The sequence below is a fragment of the Trachypithecus francoisi genome, unplaced genomic scaffold (genome assembly GCF_009764315.1).
Source record: "Trachypithecus francoisi isolate TF-2019V2 unplaced genomic scaffold, Tfra_2.0 Lachesis_group13, whole genome shotgun sequence".
Lineage (NCBI taxonomy): Eukaryota > Metazoa > Chordata > Mammalia > Primates > Cercopithecidae > Trachypithecus > Trachypithecus francoisi.
Genome location: NW_022681458.1, coordinates 100,276,036 through 100,302,423, shown reverse-complemented (window position 1 = coordinate 100,302,423; position 26,388 = coordinate 100,276,036). Strand labels below are relative to the sequence as shown.

General features: G+C 36.5%; 1 protein-coding gene across 11 annotated transcripts in view; it reads left to right on the top strand.

Annotated features, from left to right (window-relative positions):
- KYNU (kynureninase) overlaps positions 1-26,388 on the top strand; it is a 163,449-nt gene that overhangs the window by 97,328 nt on the left and 39,733 nt on the right. For 9 of the 11 annotated variants that reach the window (XR_004441791.1, XM_033231623.1, XM_033231620.1 and 6 more), the window contains 2 exons: positions 9,032-9,130; positions 9,895-9,968. Coding sequence is in view for 10 of the 11 variants with exons in the window: in XM_033231623.1 (XP_033087514.1) it covers positions 9,032-9,130; positions 9,895-9,968 (173 nt within the window). In the remaining variant the exon portion in view is untranslated. Of the gene's footprint in view, positions 1-9,031; positions 9,131-9,894; positions 9,969-12,811; positions 12,908-26,388 lie in introns of those variants that run through there. The other 2 variants (XM_033231628.1, XM_033231626.1) reach the window with 1 other exon arrangement.

Below are 26,388 nucleotides of genomic sequence, written 5' to 3'. Positions count from 1 at the left end.
GCCAAGCTCCAGGGGATAATTAGCTACCTACTCCATCAGCTTTCCAGTTCCTCATCCCACTTGGGAGGCTCCCAAGTATATTCATGGCATCCAGTTCTCTAGCATTAGCCCACCTGAGTGGCGTGGAGAAGTGTTGTCTCTACCAGGGCCTGTTGTCTTCTCTGTTTGTATATATTGACATAAGTGCAGTCATTCAATAGCTCTAGGACAATGGGCTTTTTCCAAGTTATTTGTTGTATAAAGGTTCTTTGTAGTGATCACCTTCTCTATGCACTTATATTTTAAGATATTTGGTAAAAGATAATTTGAAATCAATCATTAGGTAAATTACCTTAATTTTAGGTAATTTATCAGAAGGTTGTAAACTCAAAAGTATCTGAGACAGGTCCCAGTCAATTTAGAAAGTTTATCTTGCCAAGGTTAAGAACGTACCCATGACACAGCCTCAGGAGCTCCTGAGGACATGTGCCCAAGGCAGTCAGGGTACAGCTTGCTTGTATACATTTTAGGGAGACTTAATACATTAGTCAAGATGTATCAGATTTACATTGGTTTCATCTGGAAGGGAAAGATAACTCGAAGCTGAAAGCCTGGGGAGGAGAGGGCTGGGCTTCCAGGTCATAGGCAGATTTGAAAATGTTTTTGGTAACTGGTTGAAAGAGTTATTATCAATAGAAAGGAATGTCTGGGTTCCAGTAAGGGGCTGTGGACACCAAGGTTTTATCACACAGATGAAGCCTCCAAGTAGCAGGCTTCAGAGGGAATAGAATATAAATATTTCTTATCAGACTTATGGTCTATGTTGATGTTAATGTTGGAAAGCATAATGAGAAATGTCCATCCCCTCTTCCATCATGGCTTGAACTAGCTTCTCAGGTTAACTCTGGAATGCCCTTGGCTAAGAGGAGGGGTCTATTCAGATGGTTTGGGGGCCTTAGAATTTTATCTGTGGTTTACAAAATTGAGGCTCAAATATTTTCTACCATCTGAATTTTTATTGTTTCTGTTCCTGTTTGGTGCTGAACTACAATGTGAGCATTTAGAATTGATTTTCAAGTGGCTAGCTTCCTGGATGGAATTTTGTGTGGATGTATATATATATAGTGTGTGTGTGTATATATATACACACACACATATGTTATATATATAACACACATATGTTAATATATGTTATTAATAATAATAACAATAGTCCAAAATCAATTTGTTCACAAATCAATCCATAAAGCCATCAGAGCTTTAGTGCTACTAGGAAAATAATTCAGCTTATATATATATATATATACACACATACACACACACACAGATTATTCATTTTTGATCTCTTATATTATCTATAAGAGCCATAGGATTAAAATAAGTTGAAAGAGTATTCTGGTTTTGTCCTGTAGAAAACGTAAGCTTTGGTTCTGGTTGCCATGCAATGTGATTTCTACTAAATTTCACTGAAGCTCCACTTGAAGATTGTGTGTTTTTCCTTTTTATTTGTGTTGGTTTTCATTTTCTATTGTTTCATGTTTTAATAGTGAAGAGTTGCTATTCTCATTGAACTATACTATATTGATATAAATAAATGAAGCTTAACACATTGCATAAAAATAGTAGATAGCTATATTAAATAATTTTGGAAAGGAATTGTGACCTATAGAACTTATTGACTTTAAGTGCAGCATGAACATAATATGCAAAATAATGCTTAGTTCCTACACATAACCAGAGAGTTGGAAGGAAAGGAAAACTAGAGAAAGAGTGAGAAGAATTTTTGAAGGTCTTGGCAAATTTAGTCTGCATGAAAAGCAGAACTTTCAGAATAGAAATTCACTCTGAAAAGAAGCATTTACAGAGACAGTGGAGGCCCCTCATATAGAAATATTTACTGTTGTTTTTAACTTAGCACCTAAGTATGCTTTTGAATCATAACACTTGAATGAATTCTAGAAAGTTAAATGCTCCAAGACTGTGGCAAAAAAACCTGCCAGCTTTCATCTTCCTCCTTTCCATTCCCAACTTTCTCTAGTACTAGTCAAAAACTCCGTAATTAGGAATTCCTTTGAGAAATTCCAATATCAGAGTTAACTAGCCAACCTATTGTTGCTAATCATTTATTCATACCCTCCATATAGAGATGACCAGCATGTACACACACACACACCCAGACACACATCTCCCTATATCATTTTCTTTTTTGTTCATTTTCCTCAAACTTCCCATTATACTTTTTAAAAAGTAATATTGTCCAAATTTATAGCACTGTAGTTCTTGGCTTGTTTCTTATTACTTTTGCATCAAGCAAGGAATGATATTCAGAACACTTAAATATCTGATTGGTACGGTATAGAAGCTGCATTTCCCACAGTAACAAAGAAGGTCATACTCCATGTTAATACCAGGTAGTATCCATCATTAGCCTATTAGAATGTACTGATAGTCACCTGGAATTCACCCACCATGATGATAGTGGCGCTGGCAAAGGCATTGTCTCATCCACTGGACTCTGGGCTAGTCCCTAGCAATGAACATTCACAGGCTGATATTCGCAGACACTCTTCCATCATGGAACACAAGGGCTGCAGCCATGGTTGGTTATTCAGGTGGCTTAGGACAAAGACTTTTTATGTACCTTAACCATGTTATTATTTTAATAATTAATAAGAGCATATCAATGCATACCATCTATATATCAGCCCTGGGTATAGCGACAAATATCTTATCTTGCTTCTATAAGTACTTTTTTCATACCAAATTTGCTAATTATTAAGAGTCTTCACAATTCTTAGGATTTAATATTGGTGAAAAAGGAATAAACTAAATAATAATAATAACAATAGTCCAAAATCAATTGGTTACCAAATCAATCCATAAAGCCATCAGAGCTTTAATGCTACTAGGAAAATAATTCAGCTTTACCATTTTATATTTCATTTTAATAAATAGGCAATTCATCAAAGTTAGGAAAGAGTGAGCTAGTTTTCTCCTGGAAATTTCAGCACAGGCCCTATGTATCATATTATTTCACTAATTAGAAAAATTTTTAGTTTTGTATTAGTGAAGATGGCAAGGACACACGATATTTCTTGTTAATTGAGAATGATTTTGAACATATTCTCAAGTACTCTTTTGTCCAAGATACTTCATTCTAAAAGATGTCATGTCTGAATAAATAGCACATGCAATAAAATTGCATCAGAAACAGAATCCCTCAAATAGTATTCTTATAAATTTAACACCACTTAAGAGAATAGCTATTGGCTTTTGTAAGACTTTATAATTTGTTCATTCATTTATTTATTCAACAATTATTTGAGTTCATATTGTGTGAAAGAAGACAGTAAGATTGGAAAATTGTTATAAGAGAGATATACAAACAGGGCTATAGAATAAGATAGAAGAGAGAGATGGCAAAATAATCTTCGCTCAAAGTTATCTGGTGATCAAAATCTGAGCTTGCTAGGCAAATGGAGGAGAGAAAGCACATCCCCAGGAAAGGGAAAAGTTTATGTAAAATAAGAGAGGTCTATATGGGGCATCTGATCAAGCGGCACTAGCAGATCATACAAGTCTTTAATCATACCCAGGAGGGCTGGGGTGGTGGTTTACACCTGCAATACCAGCACATTGGGAGGCCGAGGCATAAGGATGGCCTGAGCCCAGGAGTTCAAGACCAGCCTGAGCAATGTAGAGACAACTCCTCTCTACAAAAACTTAAAAAATAAAAAATAAATGGCTATGTCACCAGAAAAGTGTTCCCAGTCCAAGAGACCCCAAGAAAGGGTTCTTGGATCGCTCACAAGAAAAGATTCAAGGTGAGTCCATAAAGTAAAGTGAAAGCAGTTTATTAAGGAAGTAAAAGAATAAAAGAATGTCTACTCCATAGGCAGAGCAGCCCGGAGGGCTGCTGGTTGCCCATTTTTATGTTTATTATATTTCTTGTTATATACTAAACAAGGTGTGGATTATTCATGAGTTTTCTGGGAAGGGGGTGGGCAATTCCCAGAACTGAGGGTTCCTCCCCTTTTTAGACCATATAGGATAACTTCCTGATGTTTTCATGGCATTTGTAAACTGTAATAGCATTGGTGGGAGTGTCTTTTAGCATGCTAATACATTAGCTTATAATTAGCTTATAATGCTAGTAATTAGCTTCTAATGAGCAGTGAGGATGACCAGAGGTCACTCTTGTCATCATCTTGGTTTTGGTGAGTTTTGGTCAGCTTCCTTACTGCAACCAGTTTTATCAGCAAGGTCTTTATGACCTGTATCTTGTGCTGACCTCCTGTCTCATCCTGTGACTCAGAATGCCTAACTTACTGGGAATGCAGCCCAGCAGGTCTCAGCCTTATTTTACCCAGTCCCTACCCAAGATGGAGTTCCTTTGGTTCAAACACCTCTGATAACCATACCAAGGACTATGAGTTGCACTGTGAAATTAATGGGGGCTCTGTAAACAAAGGCAGCGAGTCTTATCATCAAACGTATAATTTATAATGTTTATTGGAGAAAGACAGGCTGGAAATAATCATAATGGCCTGAAAATGATTGCAAGTTTTGGATTGACTATAAAGTAAGGTGGCATGGTGACTGAACAATGCTGTGCTGGTTGTGTCAATATGAGTGTGAGCTGTGTCAGTATGAATGTGATTGTGTCAATATGAGTGTGAGCACCTGTGGGTAATTTTAAATAAAATGTGTTGAAAAATATTTGATTTTTATTGAAAAATTGCATAAAGTAGGTACTCAAGTATAGAGTGTATGCTTTCACCTGTGCATATCATGTTACCTACATGAGGCAAAACAATGAAAATATCTAACCGGATGACTGTAAAGAGGTTTTGGAGAACCTTTAGATTTTTTTAATGTTTAAGATGCTGCCATCTAGTGACACTTTTGTGAAATCACTTTGCAGTGATACGTTTGTATCATCCAGTTGTTTTCTCAATACATTTTATATTTTAATAATTTATATTGTCTACCAACCAATGGGGAAATAATTACAAATGCATTAAACATAGTGTGGAAGCCATACTTGATTTTTTCAACGTGGTACCACAAATGTGGCCACAGGGATTTTAATAATGGGATATTGTATGTCAAGTTTTGTGGTTTCTTCAATGTGCTGTTCTTTATAAGTAATTGATAACTAAAGTGCTGTCTTTTCTATTTCTTGAGTTTTCATAGAAAAATTGAGTTGTAAAAACAAATTATGAAAATCTGAGCTGTAAAAATTGCTTCACAAAAGTTGCTTTAATTGGAAATGTTGATGAGAAGAAAAGAGGATTTCAAATTCAGAATAATTAACTTTTTTTCCCCATATGGAATTTCAGTATTATAAGTTATATAAGTTCAGTATTATAAGTTCCCCATATAAAATTTCAGTATTATCTTAAAATATAAACAAATAAATGTGTGTGGGGGGTTGGGTGCGTGTCTATTTAAGCTAAACATTAGTCTGCAAACCAAGGTTTTGATGACTTAATGACTTCTAAGTTTTGATGAAGATTAATTGTATTCATGTCCTATTACTCCTTAAACTTTTATGACAATGGAGCACTTGTCTTATTTTTATGGTATGTGTTGCTCATTTTTTTGTGTTAGAAACAAAGAATAAATTAATCCCCCTTCCTCCCTCAAAATTTAGTTATTTTGTGCTGGTATATTGTCCTTTTGTGAGATACTATCTCCAGTCATATTATAGTGAATGAGGTTTTCAATTAATTAACTTTTCAGTATATTGAGGTTTCTTTATGCAAACCAACGCTATAGGGTACAAGTAAGCACATCTTTCTGTAAAGAACTAAGTAGCAAATGTTTTAGGCTTTGTGGACCATACGGTCCCTGATGCAACAACTCATTTCTGCTGCTGTAGCAAAAAAGCAGCCATGGACAATATTTAAACAAATGAAACTGGCTGTGATCCAAAATTAAATTTACAGAAACAGACTATAGTTTGCATGTCTCTTCTCTAGGGAAAACATCTGTATCTGTAATTTGGGGTTATTTTTTTCTTAGGTGGTGTTAGAACACTTCTAAAATGTATTCAAGTATTTACTTCAAAAACTTTAATTCCATTGAGAGTTGTGTGCCTTCAGTGTTCTAAAAAATCTAGTTTGGAGCAGGTATGTGCACGTGGTAAACTAATCATACACATGGTAAACTACACGAGGTAAACCAATCATACACAAACCCAGAGGTAAAATGTTTTGCAAAGTTCTATTATCTGCATTTAGCCATCAGTTTTTAAATTCATGTTCATGTACAAAGTTGTCTTAATGTGGAATGAATCTTTATATTTTCTCAGTAAACATTTCAACATTTTGATATGCAGTAAGTTAAATTACTTTGATCATCAGCAATTAAATTAGAAACCTCCTACTTGGGTACAATTTGGATAATATGTATTCATTGTTCCAGTTTGTGCTTCTGGGAATTTAGTGGAAACAGAGACTTGATTTTTAACATTGTGAATTGCACTAGGCAGACAAACAACACACTTAAAACCTCATGACAAGTAAATAACTAAGACAGAATGGAATCAGATCAGAAGAAACTCTTAGGGTACAAAGTCAATGTGTATGAAGGAGGCTGTAGAGTTAACATTAAACGTTGAAATTCTCTTCCAAACAATGTCATTCTTCCTCTTTATTATTGGATAAGAATTCTTTTTAAAAATTAAGCACCATATAAAACAGCTGGCTCACACTGAGGATCTGTATTGTATCAAAGTATGCATATTTGCTTACCAAATAGAATTAAGCAAGAATTGTTATCCTTATTCTAACATGAGAACTAAAAGAACTCAAGCAGTAACTGATCCAAACCTCCATCTTTTGATCCTTTAATATCTTGTCCTCTTTAAGAGGAATGGCAGCTGTAATTCCTAAGACCAAGTAAAGGATGTCTTGGTTTTTGGGGGCTGAGTATATCAATTCACTCTTCCCTTAAAAAGCTATGTAACAAATCATCTCGAAACTTGTTGTCTTAAAACAATAACCATTGATTTATGGATCACCTTGGTGTCAGAACATCAAGGTAGGACTGGGCTGAATGGGTTCTGCTAGTCTCAGCTGAGCTCACTCATGTTTCTGTGGCAAACTGCAAGGGGTGAAGAGACCATGGAGGAGCAGCTGATCCAGATTGAGTTCAGGTGAGGATTATTGTACTCCACATTTCTTTTATCTTCCATCTGGGCCAGCAATTTGGCCCAAGCAAGTCCTCATAGAGATAGCAGAGAGCAAGAGAGAGGAAGCTTAGTCACTCAAGTACTTTTCTGAGACTGTTTTTATTACATGTGCTAGCATTCTGTTGGTCAAAACAAGTCACATGGCTGATCCCAGTGGCTGAGACTTACACCTTACCCACAGTGGGAGGAACTAGAACTTAGCTGGCAAATAACATGGGTGCAAGAGAGGGCAGAGAAGCTGAACCATTGATAAAATTGATAACAGTGCGTATACTTGAATTGATTAAATATGCACATGATGTGGGGTTAAATGCTAAACAAGAAAACTATTGACTCTTTCAGATTACTAGGATACACTAAAGCAACAATTCAGAAACTTTTTAGAAAGGGAAACCTTTTACACTCTTAAAAACTGCTGAGGATCTTAGGACATTTGACATTGGCTCTCTATCTATATTTACTGTATTTGCAGTTAGAACAGAAATTTAAAATGTATTTATTTGTTTTAGAATAACAACAAATGTATTACATATTAACATAAGCAAAATATTATTATACAAACTATGTTTTATTTAAAAACCAGTAGCATTGTTTATATTTGGCAAATCTGATTAACACCTGAGTTAATAGAAGACAACTGGTTTTATATACCTGTGTTCAATCTCTCTTTTTCTCTTTTTGAATCTTACAAAGAAAATAGGTACTCGTGGAGATATGTAATCAGAAAAGGCAGGAGTGGTTGAATAGTCTCTCAGTTAATTTTGTGTATTCTTTGATATTACATCAGAATTTGACAAGTGAGAACTTTTCAGGAGTTCTGGTATGGAATTTGAAACTGAATCACTGAATTTTCTGTATTTATTATATAAAAATCCATTGACTGAACTTGTATTTCGACCAGATCCTTTATCAATGCACAATATGTAATACCAAGCATTGGCCATTCAGAAAATATTGGTTCATTGAATTATGTGTATTTTCCAAATATTGACATATTTAATTATATAATATTTAAAAAATATGTATTACTACTATATTCATCAGAATTATCTCAATAATGGGAGCTAGTGATACTCATGGAAGTGGTACAAGTTTTTCAATATTCTAATTTCCCCTGGAAACTCTAATTTTATCATTGGCAGCAAATATTACAAGTTGTTTTATTGAAGCGACACTCCATTTTCAAAAGAATATCTGTTAAATACATTACACATGTGAATTATCACTATTTGTCAGCTGCTCTTTCGTGCAGAAATGGTTGTCCACGATATAAAAGTGGCAGGTTCAGCTTGCCACAAAAATAATTGCATAAATACATTGCTTTAACATAGCCATCCTACTTCAGAATGTGGTCAAGGGTTTTATGTGTACTTCCCACATTCAACATTAAAAATATAAGATTTAAACATTAAAAATATAAGATGTTGAGATTTAATGAAAATTGACCATTTTTGCAGTTTTCACAAGGAGATTTTCACATGAAACTTTCCCATGCCCCCAGGTGAAAGGCTGGGACCAATGTAATGACTACTAGTACAGTTTGGTGCCCCTGCCTTGGCTCCTGCTGATGTAGGTGGCAGCTGTTTTACCCATCACTGCTTTTGCATTATCAATGCAAGTGTCAATCCAGTGAAAAAGGCAAAGAATGTCTTAGCATTATGACAATTGCTTTGATCTGGTGGGCCTTCTGAAAGGGTCCTGGGAATTGTGGATCATACTTTGTGAACCATTGCATCAAAGAACAAACCATAATTTATGGTACAGAAGTTTGTCAAATATTTTCTTAAAGATATTTGTACTTATTATTTCTAATCATTAAGCAAATTTAAAACTTATTATTATGTTCTTCCCTAGGGTTGTTACGTTGGCTTTGATCTAGCACATGCCGTTGGAAATGTTGAACTCTATTTACATGACTGGGGAGTTGATTTTGCCTGCTGGTGTTCCTACAAGGTACAAACAAGTTAATACATTTACATCCCCTTATTTCACATTGACATTAATCCGAAGGAGAAACTGGATCTGTGGGCCAATTTTAAAGATTTCAGTTGCTTTGCCTATTTCTTTTATTATTATATTTTCTGATTTTAGTTAATAGAGTTATATGATGGAATAGTGTAGTAAGTAATTTAATTCTAGTATTTTCATCAATATAGAGAAATTAATTCTTCCAATTCCTAGGCTGCTATGAAAAAGTCAGGAGGTTCTGGAGAAAAAGCCCTACACTTAATTCAAATTGATAATCTCCTTAGTTTTTTTTATTGATAAGTTGTGAAATTTCTGCATATACAAAGATAATTTTTAGAGAATCAACTTAGAATTCATATTTGAAAACAGTTTAATTGACAGGGAGCATGAAAATAAAACCAATTACAATTTACTTGTTTTAAAAATATACTTTTATCATTATTACAATATTTTAGGACAAAATATTGTATGAATTTAAGTGTATGAATTTTGAAGCCAGATCTCAGTAAAACTGCTTTCTACCAGATGGAGCAAAATTGCCCCATATAAGTAACAGTCATTTATTCTCAACCTAGTTTTTATTTGTTTTTCTTTGAAGAAGGTGACACAAGCTTCTGTTTTATCAAATAATCACACATTTTGAACTGGTCAAAAGTTGTGGTTTCAAGTAAAAAATTCAAATGACTATATTGTTTAGTTTTGTCACATATTCAAGTAAACCCACATAATTTAATTTATTTTCAATCTAGTATCTAAATGCAGGAGCAGGAGGAATTGCCGGTGCCTTTGTTCATGAAAAGCATGCCCATACGATTAAACCTGCGTGAGTATCATCTTCAGATAATTCTTTGGTGATGCACAAATTAATTTGCATTAACATATGTTAAATTTACATGAGTTCTCTAAGATGCTATCCAATAGGAATTAGGATTGGATTGTAATGATTTTCCTACTCTGCTAACAACAATATACTTCATTCGAAATAAATGCTTTCCAAAGAATTCAATTGGTTGAACAAGAAATTTAATCAAAAAGGGAAGCTTCAATGCTAAAAACGAGTCACTGCAATCATGTAGAGCAGATGGTTTAATGCAAAGAGACCACTTGAATATTTTTTTCAAAAATTAGACTTTAGAAAATTTCAGATTCCTCACGTTGATGAATAAATCGAAGGCAACCAGAGCTGTGCCTAATAGAGCCTTAAATGTGGCATGTTATTATTAAAATTACATCTACCTTTAAAGCTATAAATGTTACATGATAGCTTGTAGGGTATATCTTCTGTCCTAAAAGACTTTATAATCCATGAAACCCGAGGAAGCGCGGAACACTGAACAACAGACTGACTACATAAAAAGTAATACTTTTCCGTTTTATAGAACTCTTCATATTTTAGAGCAAGTATAAATGCAAATGTAATACACCAACAAACTTACACATTTTTATTTGACCGAGGAACTCATAAGTGTTCCTTTTACTTTTTTTCTGGTATGGAGATAAAGAAATAATATGCTGGGAAGAAAAAAAATCCCTTTTCATAGTTGTTGTATTGGAGTATGTGTGATGAGGAGACTGTCTAGACTCCTAATAGATAATGTAATAATGTTTGATTAGTTTTCTGAATTTTCTCAGCCACTGGCTGAGTGGTATAATCTTTACAAGAATTGAGGCTGAATTGGTAATAGAGTTTGGAGCACCTCACATTTCTGAAGTTCTATGCATATAAATCCTAGGAATTTAAGATGATTTTCTATAGTTTCTTTCATTGTGTCTAAATTTTTTTCAAGGTTTTAAGGTTTTAAACTTAAGACAACATTTTCTTTAGACAGATATTAAGTCAAGCAGACATCTTACTTGAATATCATTATCACTACATTATATTTCCCTCCATGTCCCAACATCTCTGAGAAGATTGAAAAGCAAATATTGTAAGAATACTATGTTTTCCACATAGACAGTATATAAGATATTGCTTGCTTTTGTATCATGACTCATAACCCTGGCCATTTCTCACTCTCTGTTTATTTAAATTGAAATAAAAGATCTGATGTATTATATCAACCCAAAGGGTAAGCCAGTGCTGAGGTGGAAGGGGTGGTGGGGGGGAAGAAGTAATATACACAAATTCTAGAGAATGTCAGTGTTCAGAGTTAAGCTTTGACCTCCTAGCATGCACAGGTCTTGCACCTGAGGTTTCTCTCACTATGGACAAGGAACAAGGGCAAAGGGGTTGTGTTGTGCTCACATATGCCTCATTTTGTGGAATTTCAAAATCTTCTAGACAGTGTTTAAATCTATGTTAAGTCTATGCTCCCAGGAGAAAGACCATCTAGGCAGACCAGGTTCACAGTTCAACTTGGTTTCTTGGTGGTCTGTCACCTGGAGAATCTTCTATGATTGTTCAGTGTTCTGGTCTCTGAGCTGAGGTAGTATTGGCTCCTACCTATAAGCAGTTATTGTGAGAATAAAATGAGATGATGTATGTAAAATACTAAGGGTAGCCATTTAAGCATTTAATATGGTTTGGATTTGTGTCCCCACCCAAATCTCAAGTAGAATTGTAATCACCAATGTTGGAGCAGAGGCCTGGTGGGAGGTGATGGGACAATGAAGCCTTCCCCCTTGCTGTTCTCATGATGGTGAGTTCTTATGAGATATGGTTGTTTAAAAGTGTGTAGCACCTTCTCCTTTTCTCTCTGCCTCCTGCTCTGCCCATGAAAGATGTGCCTGCTTCGCCCTCCGCCCTCCGCCCTCCGCCCTCCGCCCTCTGCCCTCCGCCCTCTGCCCTCCGCCATGATTGTAAGTTTCCTGAGGCCTTCCCAGTCATGCTTCCTGTACAGCCTGCAGAACGGTCAACAAATTAAACCTCTTTTCTTTATAAATCACCTAGTCTCAAGCAGTTGTTTGTAGCAGTGAGAGAGTGGACTAATACAGCATTATATGTGATCAATAGGTGTGGGGTTATATGAAAAAAAATTCCAAAATTTAAAATATACAGGAAAAAGATGGGTGGCATTCTGTAACACCCTAGCCCAAGTATTGTTTGGTAATTATTTAGTACTGACCCCTAAGTACTTTGTTGACTCACTGTGAATTTGTATGGTAACATGGAGACTTTTGCCCAGTGGAGATCATTTCTCTTAAGCAGAAAATATAACCTCAAAGTTTATGGTTTGTGACTTTGTAGGACATTAGTTTGTAACTATCAACAAGTTTATTTTAGCAGACCTTTGATGAGTGAACTGTACAATATAATCTCCATTCCTTGGAAATGTAATCTCTCTTATATGCTATAAGAAAGAATTCTGGGCTTCCTACCATCTTACTGATTCCTCCACTATTTTGTGGGTTGAATGAGATCTTTCGTGGCTGTTTATTTTGTATGTATATGAGAACCTTGCTTTTAACTTTTCTGGAAAACTATATATTATTAGCTGTTGTTGCATTTTTAACAATTTAGCTATGGAAATTTATGGGACTTAAATTAGGCTTGACTCACAAAGGCCACCTTAAGGAAAACTTCGGTTGTTTTTCTCTTTATTGTTTTCTCACACTCCTAAAGCTTCTTTTTAAGTGATGTCAGTGACTAATTTCAGTGCTGTCAGTTTCTAGCCTTGGCTCTCTATTCCGTACCAAGTATCTTATATTGTACTTAATTTGTATTAGGAGATTGGAGCTCTTTAATTAGGAATGGAATGCAACAGATTTGGACAAGTCAAGGACAAGGTATTTTCCAATCATCACTTCATTGTCCCTGATAAGAAAAGAAATGTTTTGCTGAAACTTAACTTTGTGTCCCTTCGTGTGTTTTACTTTTTTTTTTTTTCTTTTTTTTTTTTGATTTGAAAACATCTTGCTTTATTTTAGCTGTCTGGATTATAAAGATTAGGATAATAACTGGATTATCTTCTGTATCTTCCCAAGCTTAAATGGCATTAATAAAGGATTCTTTTCTCAATTGTATGTAAATAAAAAGTACTAAATATGTATCAGGTGCTATGTGGGTACTATGTGGACTTAAAAAAATTATTATATATGTTCCTATCTTTCATTCTTCTCTCTTTTTTTTTTTATTATAGTTTAAGTTCTAGGGTACATGTGCATAACGTTTATATCATGTATAACTCCCCAATGCAGTCCCTCCCTCCTCCCCCCTCCCCATGATAGGCCAGAGTGTGTGATGTTCCCCTTCCCGAGTCCAAGTGATCTCATTGTTCAGTTCCCACCTATGAGTGAGAACATGCGGTGTTTGGTTTCTCTTCTTGTGATAGTTTGCTAAGAATGATGGTTTCCAGCTGCATCCATGTCCCTACAAAGGACGCAAACTCATCCTTTTTTATGGCTGCATAGTATTCCATGGTGTATATGTGCCACATTTTCTTAATCCAGTCTGTCACAGATGGACATTTGGGTTGATTCCAAGTCTTTGCTATTGTGAATAGTGCCGCAATAAACATACGTGTGCATGTGTCTTTGTAGTAGAATAATTTATAATCCTTTGGGTATATACCCAGTAGTGGGATGGCTGGGTCATATGGTACATCTAGTTCTAGATCCTTGAGGAATCGCCATACTGTTTTCCATAATGGTTGAACTGGTTTACAATCCCACCAACAGTGTAAAAGTGTTCCTATTTCTCCACATCCTCTCCAACATCTGTTGTTTCCTGACTTCTTAATGATTGCCATTCTAACTGGTGTGAGATGGTATCTCATTGTGGTTTTGATTTGCATTTCTCTGATGGCGAGTGATGATGAGCATTTTTTCATGTGTCTGTTGGCTGTATGGATGTCTTCTTTTGAGAAATGTCTGCTCATATCTTTTGCCCACTTTTTGATGGGGTTGTTTGTTTTTTCTTGTATATTTGTTTGAGTTCTTTGTAGATTCTGGATATTAGCCCTTTGTCAGATGAGTAGGTTGCAAAAATTTTCTGCCATTCTGTAGGTTGCCTGTTCACTCTGATGGTAGTTTCTTTTGCTGTGCAAAAGCTCTTTAGTTTAATGAGATCCCATTTGTCAATTTTGGCTTTTGCTGCCGTTGCTTTTGGTGTTTTAGACATGAAGTCCTTGCCCATGCCTATGTCCTGAATGGTACTACCTAGATTTTCTTCTAGGGTTTTTATGGTATTAGGTCTAACATTTAAGTCTCTAATCCATCTTGAATTAATTTTCGTATAAGGGGTAAGGAAAGGATCCAGTTTCAGCTTTCTACTTATGGCTAGCCAATTTTCCCAGCACCATTTATTAAATAGGGAATCCTTCCCCATTTCTTGTTTCTCTCAGGTTTGTCAAAGATCAGATGGCTGTAGATGTGTGGTATTATTTCTGAGGACTCTGTTCTGTTCCATTGGTCTATTTCTCTGTTGTGGTACCAGTACCATGCTGTTTTGGTTACTGTAGCCTTGTAGTATAGTTTGAAGTCAGGTAGCGTGACGCCTCCAGCTTTGTCCTTTTGACTTAGGATTGTCTTGGCAATGCGGGCTCTTTTTTGGTTCCATATGAACTTTAAAGCAGTTTTTTCCAATTCTGTGAAGAAAGTCATTGGTAGCTTGATGGGGATGGCATTGAATCTATAAATCACCTTGGGCAGTATGGCCATTTTCACGATATTGATTCTTCCTATCCATGAGCATGGTATGTTCTTCCATTTGTTTGTGTCCTCTTTGATTTCACTGAGCAGTGGTTTGTAGTTCTCCTTGAAGAGGTCCTTTACATCCCTTGTAAGCTGGATTCCTAGGTATTTTATTCTCTTTGAAGCAATTGTGAATGGAAGTTCATTCCTGATTTGGCTCTCTGCTTGTCTGTTACTGGTGTATAAGAATGCTTGTGATTTTTGCACATTAATTTTGTATCCTGAGACTTTGCTGAAGTTGCTTATCAGCTTAAGGAGATTTTGGGCTGAGACGATGGGGTTTTCTAAAGATACAATCATGTCATCTGCAAACAGGTACAATTTGACTTCTTCTTTTCCTAATTGGATACCCTTGATTTCTTTCTCTTGCCTGATTGCCCTAGCGAGAACTTCCAAAACTATGTTGAATAGGAGTGGTGAGAGAGGGCATCCCTGTCTTGTCCCAGTTTTCAAAGGGAATTTTTCCAGTTTGTGCCCATTCAGTATGATATTAGCTGTGGGTTTGTCATAAATAGCTCTTATTATTTTGAGGAACGTTCCATGAATACCGAATTTATTGAGCGTTTTTAGCATAAAGGGCTGTTGAATTTTGTCAAAAGCCTTTTCTGCATCTATTGAGATAATCATGTGGTTCTTGTCTTTGGTTCTGTTTATATGCTGGATTACGTTTATTGATTTGCGAATGTTGAACCAGCCTTGCATCCCAGGGATGAAGCCCACTTGATCATGGTGGATAAGCTTTTTGATGTGCTGCTGAATCCGGTTTGCCAGTATTTTATTGAGAATTTTTGTATCGATGTTCATCAGGGATATTGGTCTAAAATTCTCTCTTTTTGTTGTGTCTCTGCCAGGCTTTGGTATCAGGATGATGTTGGCCTCATAAAATGAGTTAGGGAGGATTCCCTCTTTTTCTATTGATTGGAATAGTTTCAGAAGGACTGGTACCAGCTCCTCCTTGTACCTCTGGTAGAATTCAGCTGTGAATCCATCTGGTCCTGGACTTTTTTTGGTGGGTAGGCTATTAATTTTTGCCTCAATTTCAGAGCCTGCTATTGGTCTATTCAGGGATTCAACTTCTTCCTGGTTCAGTCTTGGGAGAGTGTAAGTGTCCAGGAAATTATCCATTTCTTCTAGATTTTCTAGTTGATTTGTGTAGAGGCATTTATAGTATTCTCTGATGGTTGTTTTTATTTCTGTGGGGTCGGTGGTGATATCCCCTTTATCATTTTTTATTGTGTCTATTTGATTCCTCTCTCTTTTCTTCTTTATTAGTCTTGCTAGCGGTCTGTCAATTTTGTTGATCTTTTCAAAAAACCAACTCCTGGATTCATTGATATTTTGGAGGGTTTTTTGTGTCTCTATCTCCTTCAGTTCTGCTCTGATCTTAGTTATTTCTTGCCTTCTGCTAGCTTTTGAATGTGTTTGCTCTTGCCTCTCTAGTTCTTTTAATTGTGATGTTAGAGTGTCAATTTTAGATCTTTCCTGCTTTCTCTTGTGGGCATTTAGTGCTATAAATTTCCCTCTACACACTGCTTTAAATGTGTCCCAGAGATTCTGGTATGTTGTATCTTTGTTCTCATTAGTTTCAAAGAACATCTTTATTTCTGCTTTCATTTCGTTATGTACCCAGTAGTCATTCAGGAGCAGGTTGTTCAGTTTCCATGTAGTTGAGCGGTTTTGATTGAGTTTCTTAGTCCTGAGTTCTAGTTTGGTTGCACTGTGGTCTGAGAGACAGTTTGTTATAATTTATGTTCTTGTACATTTGCTGAGGAGTGTTTTACTTCCAATTATGTGGTCAATTTTGGAATAAGTGCGATGTGGTGCTGAGAAGAATGTATATTCTGTTGATTTGGGGTGGAGAGTTCTATAGATGTCTATTAGATCCGCTTGGTGCAGAGATGAGTTCAATTCCTGGATATCCTTGTTAACTTTCTGTCTCGTTGATCTGTCTAGTGTTGACAGTGGAGTGTTGAAGTCTCCCATTATTATTGTATGGGAGTCTAAGTCTCTTTGTAGTCTCTAAGGACTTGCTTTATGAATCTGGGTGCTCCTGTATTGGGTGCATAGATATTTAGGAGAGTTAGCTCTTCCTGTTGAATTGATCCCTTTACCATTATGTAATGGCCTTCTTTGTCTCTTTTGATCTTTGATGGTTTAAAGTCTGTTTTATCAGAGACTAGGATTGCAACCCCTGCTTTTTTTTGTTCTCCATTTGCTTGGTAGATCTTCCTCCATCCCTTTATTTTGAGCCTATGTATGTCTCTGCATGTGAGATGGGTCTCCTGAATACAGCAGACTGATGGGTCTTGACTCTTTATCCAGTTTGCCAGTCTGTGTCTTTTAATTGGACCATTTAGTCCATTTACATTTAAGGTTATATTGTTATGTGTGAACTTGATCCTGTCATTATGATATTAACTGGTTATTTTGGTCGTTAGTTGATGCAGTTTCTTCCTAGCCTCGATGGTCTTTACATTTTGGCATGTTTTTGCAATGGCTGGTACCGGTTGTTCCTTTCCATGTTTAGGGCTTCTTCAGGGTCTCTTGTAAGGCAGGCCTGGTGGTGACAAAATCTCTAAGCATTTGCTTATCTGTAAAGGATTTTATTTCTCCTTCACTGATGAAACTTAGTTTGGCTGGATATGAAATTCTGGGTTGAAAATTCTTTTCTTTAAGAATGTTGAATATTGGCCCCCACTCTCTTCTGGCTTGTAGAGTTTCTGCCGAGAGATCTGCTGTTAGTCTGATGGGCTTCCCTTTGTGTGTTACCCGACCTTTCTCTCTGGCTGCCCTTATGACTTTTTCCTTCATTTCAACTTTGGTGAATCTGGCAATGATGTGTCTTGGAGTTGCTCTTCTGGAGGAGTATCTTTGTGGCGTTCTCTGTATTTCCTGAATTTGAATGTTGGCCTGCCCTACTAGGTTGGGGAAGTTCTCCTGGATGATATCCTGAAGAGTGTTTTCCAACTTGGTTCCATTTTCCCCCTCACTTTCAGGCACCCCAATCAGACGTAGATTTGGTCTTTTTACAGAATCCCATACTTCTTGCAGGCTTTGTTCATTTCTTTTTCTTCTTTTTTCTTTTGGTTTCTCTTCTCGCTTCATTTCATTCATTTGATCCTCAATCGCTGATACTCTTTCTTCCAGTTGATCGAGTCGGTTACTGAAGCTTGTGCATTTGTCACGTATTTCTCGTGTCATGGTTTTCATCTCTGTCATTTCATTTATGATCTTCTCTGCATTAATTAGTCTAGCTGTCAATTCTTCCACTCTTTTTTCAAGATTTTTAGTTTCTTTGTGCTGGGTATGTAATTCCTCCTTTAGCTCTGAGAAGTTTGATGGACTGAAGCCTTCTTCTCTCATCTCGTCAAAGTCATTCTCTGACCAGCTTTGATCCGTTGCTGGCGATGGGCTGCGCTCCTTTGCAGGTGGAGATGCGCTCTTATTTTTTGAATTTCCAGCTTTTCTGCCCTGCTTCTTCCCCATCTTTGTGGTTTTATCTGTCTCTGGTCTTTGATGATGGTGACGTACTGATGGGGTTTTGGTATAGGTGTCCTTCCTGTTTGATAGTTTTCCGTCTGACAGTCAGAAGGACTGTCTGTTGGTCTGTTGGAGATTGCTTGAGGTCCACTCCAGACCCTGTTTGCCTGGGTATCAGCAGCAGAGGTTGCCGAAGATAGAATATTGCTGAACAGCGAGTGTACCTGTCTGATTCTTCCTTTGGAAGTTTCCTCTCAGGGGTGACTCCACCCTGTGAGGTGTGGGGTGTCAGACTGCCCCTAGTGGGGGATGTCTCCCAGCTAGGCTACTCAGGGGTCAGGGACCCACCTGAGCAGGCAGTCTGTCCATTCTCAGATCTCAACCTCCGCGTTAGGAGATCCACGGCTCTCCCCAAAGCTGTCAGACAGAGTCGTTTGCATCTGCACCGGCCCCGCTGCTTCCCCTATTGGACCTCAGCTGTGGGCTGTCCCCAGAGGTGGAGTCTACAGAGACAGGCAGGCTTCCTTGAGCTGCTGTGAGCTCCACCCAGTTCAAGCTTCCCAGCGGCTTTGTTTACCTACTTAAGCCTCAGCAATGGCGGGCGCCCCTCCCCCAGCCTCGCTGCTGCCTTGCGGATGGATCGCGGCAGACTGCTGTGTTAGCAGTGAGGGAGGCTCCGTGGGCGTGGGACCCTCCCGGCCAGGTGTGGGATATATTCTCCTGGTGTGCCTGTTTCCTTAAAGCGCAGTATTGGGGTGGGAGTTACCCGATTTTCCAGGTGTTGTGTGTCTCAGTTCCCCTGGCTAGGAAAACGGATTTCCTTCCCCCTTGCGCTTCCAGGTGAGGCGATGCCTCGCCCTGCTTCAGCTCTCGCTGGTGAGGCTGCAGCAGCTGACCAGCACCGATTGTCCGGCACTCCCTAGAGAGATGACCCCAGTACCTCAGTTGAAAATGCAGAAATCACCGGTCTTCTGTGTCACTCGCGCTGGGAGTTGGAGACTGGAGCTGTTTCTATTGGGCCATCTTGCTCCTCCCCCCGTGTTTTACTTTTTTATTCATCTGAAAATCAAATACCACCTGTGAGAAGAGTGATAAACAAAGAAAAGACCCAAAAGCCTACAGTATCACGCTGCTCAAATAAGGGTAATTGTTCAGATGTTACAACACTGTTCCATACATAAAATATTGTGAAGATGGGGAGAGGCAGTTTTCTTGTGAATAATATTTATAGTTCCAAGGTCAAATCCAATTTAAACTTTGAGTAAACTTTAGAGTCAGTATGACTACTGACTCTATTTGCCCATTAATAATTATATTTCAGTTGTTAGCGCTCCAAGATTAGCCAGTTTAACTATGTTTAATAAGCCTTCTGTCATCTTACTTTTCTGTTCTCTTAGACGTTTAGAGAGACCAACAGTTTTTCACTGTTAAAGTATTCAGTATGTAGCCGAGAACCATATGGAGAACATCAAATACAGTGGAACGAATGTAACTGCTCTTGATGTCACGCTTTGTGAAGTAGTCTTTGTTGCTTAAAAACGGTGACATCTAGTGGCTAAACATGTTATTTCAAATAAATAATATCCAAATAACATTTCTTCTCCTGGTCCACTCGTTCACTCTTTAACAAGTATTTTAAAGTATATATGTTTGAATTATGTGTTCTTCTTTTTGATAGTTTGACTATATATTGATAGTGCAATAATTGTGCAGTTTAAGCCTTCAATAAAGAGGTAGAATATGATGAAAATTGGAAGGAAGGCTGAGGGGGCATTCTTGGTGCTTGGTTGAACAGAAAGCTTAACAGTTCATAAAGGCTGAGCTAAGAAAGGAATTATAAACATGGGTGACCTGCCTCGTATAGAGAGTGTATCCCCAGATATATAACATTGCATTCTAGAAGTCTAATATTTGGTATACAATTTTGAAATAGTCCTTTATGTGACGTTTCCATTAGCAAACAGCAAATTGCATCTGTACCAAAAGATTTCACTTCCCTCTTTGTTTAAATATGCATTTTGGACATTGTTCAAAACCTATGACCTAAGGCTATTCCAAGAGCCCTTTGCTCACAAAGAGAATGAGTAAATTAGAGGCCAGAGTCAACCCACTGCATTAAGCATCGTAATTCAAGCTGTTATTCTCACCTAGAATTTAACCTTTTCCTAGTTCATTATTACCTTTGCTCATTGCAATGTCATATTCTGAACTTTGTCTGTACAATAAATTAGGACTGAGTCATGAATAAATGGCTTCTTGGATGTTTTTGCCCCACTTCAAGGCAGACTTTAATTCAGTCTAACAGTTAATTATTGCTCTGAAATATGAAGGGAACTACTCTTAATTGTACAAATTTGACAATCTGAAATATTTCGCTAAAAAACTTGCTTAAATAACATTGTAAATTTTGAATTTTTAAAAAAGTTACAAATGTTAACCCTCATGGCACACTTTAGAGGACTATTTAGTCTTTTAACTTTAGGGGATTCAAAGATTTGTGAATTCTTTAAAGGGATTCTTCTGTAAGAGCCCATACATTGAGATTTAAGATACCACCTCCCTCTTTTTTTGTTAATAGATAGTCTACTATGAAAACAGGAGTGGATAATATGAGGTATGAAGATTCCATCTATCATTTACTATTTTATGTTAGCCGGTGAAATCATACATTCTGAAAACCTGCTGTTCCTCACTTTTCACGCTGGCGTAGCAAACCTCCACACGCACCCATTGTATTAGATTCTCCTAAAATACTTTTCTTCTGAGCTTTTTTGAATGGGCAAGAATGGGGCCGACTGACAATTTTGATAAAAATGCTTGAATGTTAAATTATGCCAACACATTTCCGTAATCAGCTAGAGGTATTTGATTGAAAGTTTTAAACAGTGATGACATTTTAAAGGCTTTATTAAGGGCTTGAATCATCTCCTTTATTGTAACGAGTAATTTGCTGGTGAAAAACAACCAGCTGAAAAGGCTGGCTGACTTCAGTGCGTGGTTAAGGAATACAAGTTGTTATTATTTGGCAACAACATTAGAAAAAGAATATGCATCAAACAATTCCCAGGAAAGTCCCAGAAAGAATAAAAATAAACATCCAGAAATGTCAGCAAAAAGACTTAAAGAATTATAACTTTATACCATGCTTGTCCCAACTGTGCAATCAGCATTGTATGAAGAGATCATCTTTTGCACATTTGTTCTGGGGAATACTGACTTATATATTTCAATTCCATATGCTTTTCCAGGCAATGGTTGAGAATGCCGTAGCCTGAAACTTATCTATATTTTAAATCCTGTTTTAGTTTCCTAATGATCCCTTCTGAATTACTACTTATCAAGTCCCTATCTAGTACCAGAATAAGGCCTTCTTGTGCAAAGTTTGAGACAACAGGACGTATAGGTCGCAGTAGCAAGATGTGTGACTTCACAACACTTCTGATGCTTTCAAATGAGATAGACTAGTACCAATAGATTTCTCAGTGAGTTTTTTTAGAATCTGCAGTTGAAATATGACCTCGGCCTTCTGAGGCACCTGTTCTGCTTATTTAGCATGTATTTAGCCAGTGTTAAATGGATGACTTTTCAGCTACAACTTCTTGGCCTCTCAGCCATATGTAATTGGCTATCTCCTTTGTCTTTAGTATTTGCCTCCCACATCTCTAAGCTTATGTGGTACCGTTTTCTTTTGCTTCTGCTCCCATGGATGTGAGAACTCTTCTGTATTTTAAAAGGTTTACTTTTTCACCTTTTCATTGATTCTTTCAAAACCTCAGTCCTTATTCCTCTTGCCGAAAAGTATCTCTTCCACAATTATTTCAACAATGCACAACTAGTGTTGAAGAAACCAACTTTCATTTCCTGCTTTACCACTTGCATACTTTTTAGCCCTTATTTTCATCGGATTGCAAATTGTAAGAGTTTGTCACTATTCAAAAATGATCTCAGTCCCCAGAGATATAAGGAAAATATTCACTAATAAACTTCCCACTTGTAAAATTCGTCCTTACCTGAACATCATTCTCCAAGTAGTAGTAGCATCTATTTTTATGAATTACTCTACAAAGTCTTATTCTCTTGCTGATTATATAATGTCATAAATATCAGACAATACAGTGAAAACATAATGAAAATGATTGTAAAGTAAGATTTTTCAAGGGAGATTCAGGATGTCATGATGCAAGTGAATTTGGAAAACTCCTAAATCACAAAATCACGGCCAATGGGACTATGTCAGAGCAGTTAACAGGTGAAGTGGAGGACATTTGATAATGTACTTCAAAAGGAAATAACTGGAATATCAAGCATTCAAGAGAAATGATGAATGCCTCACAAATCTTTGTAAAAGTTATCTTTAAGGACATGCTGAGAAAGTTAAGTATACTATAAAAGGGATGATATTTTGCTACCATATCATTTTGTCAAGAAATATACTAAAAAATCAACATGACTTATCCTTATTCTTATTAGAATATTATAATTTTAATGCATATTTTTTCCAATCACATATTAAATTTTAAGCTCTACATTTTAAGAGCACCTCTGTCAAACCTTCTGCCATTGACTTTAAAATTGATTTATTTAAGTGTTTTTTTCATATTTTCATTTGTCATCAGATAATAAGGACTTTGGATATGTCTGTATGTGTGTGTATACACACACACACACACATCTTTCTATCTGGGAAACTAAATATGATAAAACTTGCATTTTATCTCACATAGGTACCTTTCTAAGATAATCTTCACTTTCTCATGTAAAGAGAATGATCCTCAGTTTATTAAGGAGACATGAACAAACATAACCAAACAATATTTTTGTACAAAAAGCTTTCATAGGTGAAAATAAATATAGGCTATTGCCTGTGATTTTAAAATGTTATAATTTGTTTGGAGAGGTATCTTTTAACTAGTTAAATAAGTGATTTAAGTCACAGGAAACCCAAGCTTAGAATATGTGCCATAAGGCAGCCTCTGATTAATTACTGGGTGAATTCTCAGACTGCTTTTGCCATAGGGGCAGCGGAGGTATAGCAGACTGACTCAGAGCTGCTTGGGAAGAACTTGAGCAAGAAGGTGGGGAAACTTACAGATAGGAATCTTCTGTAAAATGGAATGCAATACTAACTAAGTGAATACATTTACTCTGTTACATTGAAAACTAAAATTGTTGCCTGTGAGAGAGATTCACCTCATAAGTTCCATAAATTTAAGGGGATATAAAAAAGAAGAAAGAATTACTTAAATGGCATTTCTTAAAGGAATATGCCAAGTGATCTTTTCCTTTTTATTCTTCTCACTAGAATTTTTATGGAATTGGAGTTATTGACTTAACATTTTAAAGCCTGCCTCATTATCATAAAATTGTTCTTTATCTTTCGACAATATTTTAGCCATTATAAACAGTGGTAAAATCGTGATTGCTTTAAGCTCTCCCTTCGCTCTGGGAACACATTGATGAAGTGGGTTACACCTGTCATCAGTCTTAGTCCCCAAATGGTAACTGTAAGGCACCCAGAAGTAGACACACCACTTGAAGAAAACTCATCTGTGGAATCATGACATACAACCTAAACCTATTTTCACTTAGAAACCATTTTAGATCAATAATTTTTAAAGGATTTAAAAAAAAAAATCTTCCTGGCTTGACAATTTTTACTATGTGAAATTCTCCAGATAATTTTCTTGTGTAGCGAATTTAAGCTGTGATCATAAAAAATAACTTACATGCATTGAGGCACAAGCACAGTTAAAAATAAATTCAGTAAATAATCCGTATTTTTTAACTCCAGAGATAAAGTAATCCCAGATCTTAAAGAAAGCCAAAATAGTAATTATCAGTAGAAAAACATACATTAAAGCTATTCTTGCTTGTAAATCACTACTCTCAGATAATGATGAAATAGTCATTAATTTGAGAACACTGAAGTCCTTTGAAACCCAAACATTTATTTTCTGCTCTAGAACTGCAGTCCAGTGTCTCTAAAGATATATAGGGTCAATGAACCTTTCAGGCATAAAAAGTAAAACTTGTCAAAGAGCTTCAGCTCTTATTTTAATTACTTCAAGTTTTATCCCTAAAGTAACCTTTGAAATCTGCAGGGGCTTTATTTTTTTTCTTACTATTAACTGTGAAGAGCTATTGTTACATTTTCATGTGTTCTTGTTTAGAACATGTATCCATCTGGTTTTTTATGATTTCCAAGCAGGCAGGGTGGAAGTTTGTTGTAATAATCCATGCTGTGTGAAGCTGCATTGCGAGCTGCCTCGGCAACACAGACTAAGTACCAGGTCCTGGTACTTCCAACAGTGGGACAGGCTAACTTCACAGTCTACACAAGAATACTTGGAATATATTACTCACAACAAACTTCTGAACCACGTGATCCATATTCTCTATGTTCACCTGTTTTGCTCTTCAAGAGGAGAGAATTTGATTGGGTGGGAATTCTTTTGTCCAGAGCTAGCATCTATTGTCCTCATGAACAACTCATCTATAGATAGCTTGCTTTGGCTCCCATATCAATCCCTGCTCCAGTCAGCTTTGGTCAGGATTTAAGAAGATTTGGCACAAGCCATGGCAATTTAGGCAGAAAATAACCATGTGACACTGTGTTTGTTAAGGGCCCAATGATCCCTATGAAAATTCATTTTAGCATGTCTGATATGGTTGCTTAATAAGTTTATTATAGATTGAAACCTTAATTCTAAATTCTTTGAGTCCTGGGACATTGTCCTGTTAATCTTTCTTTACTTTCATAATCTACAGTGCCCAAGGAAGTATTTTTTAAATTTTTGTTGCTGAATATACGATTCTTTCTTTACTCTCAGCATAATAGACAAACCATATTCTAGCATATGGAAGCATTTCTACTTTGCAAATTATTCTGAAGCGGGTATGATTTGCAAAATACTGTCAAATTAAATATGCATTTCCATATGCTTCTATGAAGACCAAATATATCCATGAAAACTAGCTACAGACAACTTTAAAATCCTTCATGAATTTTTAATCAACATTGATGAACAAAATTCAAATAGTTCTTTCTAAAGTCCTAAATCTAGAAAACTTTCTGTTCTTGGGCTTGGAGCATCGGTATTAACTCAAAGGATTATTTTGCCAATATTTCAAAATCATAAGCTATTTCAGAAAAGTATATTCAGAAAATGTTCAAAGGCCTTTTTGTTAATAATAGTCTCATGCCAAAAAGTATTGACTTAGCCCTTGTAAGAACAACCTACTCTGAAACTTCAGAAAACAATTTTTATTAACTAAAATTTATCATTTCTGGAAGTGCTTTTTTATGACTATGCTTATCATACTGTTCGCTTATTGGACATATTAGAACAAGCCTCTTACAGAGTAAGATTTGAAGAGGTAGTTGAATATGTAACAGAACCAAGTGAAGCACTAATATTTACAAATGGGTGGACAAATGAGAAGAAAAAGAATGGAGCTGAATTTTATGATACATCCTAAAACTACTGTCTAGAATACCATTAAATCAGCTAACTTCGAACTAAGCAGAACAATTGGGATTAGATGAATATTTTAGAAAACTAGGAATTGATAGAGATCTTTTTACACTAAGAGTATGTTAGAAATATTATACCTGCTTAATGTCATGTCATGCCAAGCCTTCTAATGGGCATGCCTGGGGACCAGTTGCTGGCATCAAGGGGTGAATGTACAGTTTATGAGCTGAAGCAATCTACTTTCTCAGTTTTCAACACTTTTTCTTTGTCATTAGTACCTTTGAATCTGCTTTTGTCACTTAGCCATACCTTTGTTTTTCCTACCACTGTGCTGATTACCAACTGCCTATATTTAGACTCTGTTTGCTCCTTCTCTCATTGTTTTTTGTTTTGAGTTGTTTTGCCCACTTGTTTCGATGCATATCTACTGTTTTGTCTGATCGCTATTTTATAGACACTAGTTCTGTGTTCTCTATATGTGCCTGAACTACTCTTATTCCTGAACTTGAATATCTGCTCGCATTGTACCAAATGTGTCTCTGTTTCCTAAGCCTTTCTTCTCACTACACATGGTAGTCTAGCAACATTAATGCCCTACTGTGGAAATACGGCTGAAGATCTTGACTAGGGTACTTACGAACCCATGCAATCATGGCC